The following is a 6,000-nucleotide window of genomic DNA, read 5'->3' on the forward strand; positions in this document are numbered from 1 at the left end:
TGCAGCCGCTTGTCACATTTGGTCTACCTGCAGGTCAGTCACACAAACCTAACGCACGTCCCTGGAAATCACAAGCGCATGTGGAAGACAAATATATGTTTCGACCCCCATCCCCAAAATGAATCCCTGGCTATCAGCAGAGAGCAGGACAAGTATCAGCACACATCAGCACACACAAGAGCCGCAGTGTTTACCCATCTGCTTCGTGTTACAGCTGAAGTCCACACTCGTCACAGCGTCTCTGTGGCCCTTATAATGCCTCTCCAGGGTTGGGTCAGACTGCATTGAAGAGGGAGAGGGGGGGAGAGAGGGGGGGAGAGAGAGAGAGAGAGAGAGAGAGGAGTTTGAACGTCACTCTTGGGGCAACAAATGTCTCATGTAAACCGCTGCAGTCCGGAGGCGCAGCGTCATCGCGGTTACCATGACGACGTCTCCGGGCTGCTAGCAGGGAAGGCAACGCACCCCGACATCGGCCCAATGGCAGGCGGGTGAAAACAAGCGGGGCTCTGCTGTCTTACTATCGCACAACAACGACGACGACGACGACGACGTTACAGCCCGTGTGGGCCAGGGTGGCGCTTTTTCAGTCTACTCTGTGCGGACGTCCTTCCCTCTAACTCTCCTTCCAACGCGGGTGAAACTCGCCAAGTGGCCGCTAGTCGCAGCGCCGCCAGCAGCTCTGGAGTGAGACATGAGTTATAACTGACGCGCTCGGTGAGAGGACCGAGAGGAATGGCGGGGCGCTCGGTGAGAGGACCGAGAGGAATGGCGGGGCGCTCGGTGAGAGGACCGAGAGGACCGGCGTGGCGGTCACTTGTATGTTGCGGTAACGTCTCAGACGGTGTCGGTAAGTTAACGCCGGCGAATAAGGCGCCGCTGAAACGTCATTACGCTGCGACGTACGTCTTATAGCGTCATAACGCTGCGACAAAAACGTCACGCTGCTGCGACTCGGAAGAAGACGAGCTTGGATTTGATCCGTGGCGTCGGCAGCAGGTCTGGTTGCCAGGGAGGTAACTGTGGGTAACTGTGGGTAACTGTGGGTAACTGTGGGCTAGAGTAATAATAATCTGCCTCCGCCGGTCTCTGCGCCCTGCGGTGTGGTCACGGAGGATCTGTGTGACATGGCGGAGCTGCACATCATCGGGCAGATCGTCGGGGCCAGCGGCTTCCCCAACAGCAGCCTCTTCTGCAAGTGGGGAGTCCACGCAGGAGGTGCGTGGCGACTGCTGTCGGGTGTGAAGGAAGGCCAGACTCAGGTGGATCTCCCTCAGGTCGGAGACATGGCGTACTGGAGCCATCCGATAGACCTTCACTACGCGACCAAAGGACTTCAGGGCTGGCCCAAGCTCCACCTGCAAGTGTGGCACCAGGACTGCTACGGCCGCTGTCAGCTGTACGGATACGGGTACTGTCACGTCCCGTCCAGCCCGGGACACCACCGCGTCCGCTGCGTCACCTGGAGGCCGCTGGGCTCCTGGCAGGAGCAGCTGGAGCAGATGTTTGTGGGCGGCGGCCCCCAGCTGCGGCAGCCCGACCTGATCTACAGCGGGGCGGACAGGTACAGGCTGCACACCGAGGCCATGGGCAGCGTGGAGCTGGAGCTGGGCGTCATCATGAGGTACTTCGACAGATACGGTGTGGAGTGTTAGAAACCGCCACGCCGACCACGCCGTCCTGCACTGTGGACGGACAGGCGGAGGAGCGACTCGCGCACATTCCGCTCTGGTACCGGGCTTTGAACAGGTGTTGTTCCGTGTCACGATAGTCCTGTGTAAATAAAGATGGTATGGAGACTCCTGAGGTTCGTCTCTTGGTTGTGTCACGGCAGAAGGACACGGGGAACACCGTGAACTAGCCAAACACCTCCTCCTTCCAGCGTGGAGCTGCATGTCACCCGCAAGGTTGACAGACGCAGGAAGGTAAACGCAGTTCAGGTTGAACCCCGAAGTCTGTAATCCCGAGTGCTTCCTAGCCTCGCACCGCACAACTCGGGACCACAACTACACAAACGAGGCATGAAGTATTAGTAACTGCTGAACTCAGCATTTGTAAAGCGAGACATGCAGCAGTGGTCAGTGTGTTAATAGATGTTTATAAATACTTATTAATACTGCAATTCATGATTAATTCTTGCACAAATGTACATCTGAGTAGTTTGTTAATCATGTACTTACACCCTCTACAGGATCTTATGATCCTTTAGACTTCTCTGAGTCTCAAGGTGCTGCTGGCCTTTCAGTCTCATGTGTAAATGCTAGTCCTCACTTTACATGAGCTCATACAAAATACGTCACTAACAACTACTAACTACCTGAATTAATCATGACTTGCAGTAGTTATTAATGCGTCATTTGTCTAGCTGTTATTAAGTGTTTCCCAGAACTCTGAGTGACTGACTGACTGTGGCGCTGTGCAGCAGCAGATATGAATCAGTTACTACTGTGCTCTTACTTTCTCAGACGCCATTGCTACCAGTCTCTAAAAACGCCCCCTCCTTCTACCTCAACTTCACATGATACACACTGATGCTGATGTGTTACACTCACGACACATGTAAACTACATGCACTTGACATCACCTGCACTTGACATGTAGTGTATAATCACCTGCACTTGACATGTAGTGTATAATCACCTGCTCTCTGACATGTAGTGTATAACCACCTGCACTTGACATGTAGTGTATAATCACCTGCTCTTGACATGTAGTGTATAATCACCTGCACTTGACATGTAGTGTATAATCACCTGCACTTGACATGTAGTGTATAATCACCTGCACTTGACATGTAGTGTATAATCACCTGCTCTCTGACATGTAGTGTATATGACAATGCAGTAAACACATTAAAGACATAAAGAGTCAGTTGGTACTGGTAAGAATTCTAAGTTTGTATTAGTTTTAAAGTCAGTTGGTACTGCATATCATGTGATAATTAGAGTAGGGGTTTCTGGCACAACTTCACCTTCTCCCAAGGTGCACGGAGAAGGGAGGGAAGTCTGGGAGGTCAGCGCTCCAGCGGCACGTGGCATACTATAAAACAACTTTATTGTTAGACCAACATGTTTTGGCTTGTGGCCTTCATCAGGGTCATGACCCTGAGTGAGTGAGGTTGTTCCATATACTGCAGGTGTTGCTGGAGTTTTGACCTCTTAAGACTTTTTTCCTGGCCCGGTGATGGACTGGCGGCCTGTCCAGGGTGTCTCCCCGCCTGCCGCCCAGTGACTGCTGGGATATGATCCAGCATCCCCGCCACCCTGAGAGCAGGATAAGCGGTTTGGATGATGGATGGATGGATGCATATGACGTACTACTACTACCACTTGATAAGGTAGTACTACGGTATGTTTGCTGTTAGCACTCTGATGCCTGTGGGTAATGCGCAGGTTTACCTGTATTATGCTGACTGTCAGTTAAATCGGTAAATGTAATTGAGAACTGAGCTTCGCTGACCCAAACTAATGTTGCACCTTATCTAAAAACAGAAGTCCACGTTTCATAGACCCCCTCCAGCTTGAATTGAAATCATTTAAACTGCTCTGTTCTGCACACAAAAAACTCCCACAAAAAAACTCAGCTTGAAGAGACGCACGCACACAACACATTTCCTGATCCGAGAGGCATCAGGTGGCATTTCACTTGGCTCTTAATGGGGTGGCATGACACAACGGTTTGGTTATGTGTTGTGTGCAGTGAATGCATCGCCCCCTGAAACACGTGGACTGCTCTCTAGAAGCGTTTATCTGCAGGACACCGAGACAAACGCTTTGAGAAGCGTTTATCTCCAGGACACGGAGACAAAAGCTTTGAGACGGTGTAAATTAGCAGAAAAATAAGAGGTCAGAGCTCTATGCTCAAAGAGGCAGAAATGCTCAGATGAGGGAAAAAACAATCGTGTTCTAAAATTCAAGACTACCTGCAAAGGTGGACAATGTTGAGCATCGTTTTGGCCTGCAGGGAGCGCTACGTTGGGACAATCAAGAGGCATCATTCTACCAACTTTCATCAGACGTACCAGATGGATGGAGACTGATTCATTACCCTCCATCATGTCATTCTGATGTGACAGATGACTGCTCAAGCCCATCTGTGGACTGGCAACTAAAACATGGCATCTGAATCTACGGGCTCACTACGCCCCCAGCAGGGCACTGACCTGTAGAGTCTCCACGGCAGCAACGCTGCAGGCAGCTTGCACTCTGACCTGGAATCAATGAATATGCTTGGCTCTGATGTAAACATGTGACAGGAAGAAATGCGAAAAATGTAAAATTCCAAGTAGTGTGTAAGTTTGCCATTAAAAAAAGTTCTTCAAATTAAAAAGTCTTCAATGTTAGTTGCAAATCTTATCTAAAAATAGTTTAGACTGTGTCATGATGGTGGTCCGTGACACATTTCTATACATGTCTTACGGTAATGCCTCACTTACTTACAGCTCTAAGACCCTTAGAGCTGTAAGTAAGACATGTATAACGGCAAATATGGCCCAAATACGCCAAATCACATGTGGGCCTTTTCTGGCAAAGATGCGGTGCTCTGGACAACATGTGATCTGGATGTGACCCTGAAGTGGCCCGTGTGGTAAATGGTGAGTATGGCCCAAATATCACAAAACAAATATGGCCACCTTTGGCAAATATGTGGTACATGCGGCATTGCTATGGCTTGGTTCTGACCCAGGTCTGGCAAAAAGGAGCGGACCGCCCAAGTGCCATCATTCCACACGGTATGTGGGCCGGATGAAGTGTCGGTGTGGGACGGGTCCGGGCCACAGCAGCTTTGCTGTCTGGGTTGTTGTTGCTGCATTAATATGGAGCTGCATTACAGCTACATGTGTCTGTCTATTCTACAGGGGCCAGAGCAGAATTAAACCTCATTCTGCTTCTTCTTCTTCTTCTTCTCCTCTCGGTTTACTGGCAGATCGCCAACTTTAAGGTGCATCCCTCCACCTATTGTACAAGAGTTTGTAACATCATGTCATTTTACCCTATTAAATTCTACCCATCAACCTTGTGTCGCTTAAGAAAATAAATGATGCCTTCCTGGTGACTCTAATCCCCTCTCCCTCTCCTCCTGCTCCCAGTATCCCCATCAGATTCCACTCCCCACTCCCGTCCCGCCTCCCGGACTTCATCCTGTCACCTTTCTCTTTCCACTCCCTACATGTTACAGTGTAGCGTTACATGTTCAGCGCTTTCTTTAACGCCACAGTTCTCACACTAATCAGAGTCCCTTCCCCCCTGCTAAACAAGGTGCCATTTAATCCTGTGTGGTCCAAGCTTAGTCTTGTTACCATGACCTCCTCCCTTCTGCTCCTTTCTTTAGAGCTCTTTTCCTAACTGGTAATACCCCCTTCCTTTCTGGTCTTCCTCGCACCTTTTCTGAAACCTCGTTATATGAGGCAGTGTTACAGGTGACTCATTACATTCCCAACCTGGCTCTCTCCATCCGGCCACCTAATCACCCCCCCCCCCGCCGTGTCATTGGCTCAGTGGTTCCTGCCATCCACCTCCAGCTGTGATGATTGAGCAGCTACACCTGTTGTTCCAGGTGTTCAGCCTCCGGTCAGGTGGGGCTTGCTCCCCGGGACAACAGCTGAATATAATGGCCTACCTGCCAGAATAGAAACCCAGCAGACCTGCAGAGACCTGAGGCCTACCCAGACTAGAAACCCAGCAGGCCCGCAGAGACCCGAGGCCTACCTGCCAGCAGCCCGACTAGTAACCCAGCAGGCCTGCAGAGACCCGAGGCCTACCTGCCAGCAGCCAGACTAGAAACCCAGCAGGCCCGCAGAGAACCAAGGCCTACCTGCCAGCAGCCAGACTAGAAACCCAGCAGGCCCGCAGAGAACCAAGGCCTACCTGCCAGCAGCCCGACTAGTAACCCAGCAGGCCCGCAGAGACCCGAGGCCTACCTGCCACACTAGAAACCCAGCAGGCCCGCAGAGACCCGAGGCCTACCTGCCAACAGCCAGACTAGAAACCCAGCAGGCCCGCA

The 6,000-nt window shown here is 51.2% G+C and overlaps 1 protein-coding gene across 1 annotated transcript; it reads left to right on the forward strand.

The window, feature by feature from the left end:
• The first annotated feature begins 1,028 nt into the window (after nucleotides 1-1,028).
• b9d2 (B9 domain containing 2) lies at nucleotides 1,029-1,875 on the forward strand. The gene has a single exon (XM_056275170.1). The coding sequence runs from the start codon at nucleotides 1,125-1,127 to the stop codon at nucleotides 1,650-1,652; it is 528 nt and encodes a 175-aa protein (XP_056131145.1). The 5' UTR covers nucleotides 1,029-1,124; the 3' UTR covers nucleotides 1,653-1,875.
• The last annotated feature ends 4,125 nt before the right edge of the window (nucleotides 1,876-6,000 follow it).

Source organism: Lampris incognitus, chromosome 2 (assembly GCF_029633865.1).
Source record: "Lampris incognitus isolate fLamInc1 chromosome 2, fLamInc1.hap2, whole genome shotgun sequence".
NCBI lineage: Eukaryota > Metazoa > Chordata > Actinopteri > Lampriformes > Lampridae > Lampris > Lampris incognitus.

Coding starts and splice junctions, on each gene's coding strand:
- b9d2 (XM_056275170.1), top strand. CDS start 1,125: ATGGCGGAGCTGCACATCATCGGGCAGATCGTCGGGGCCAGCGGCTTC.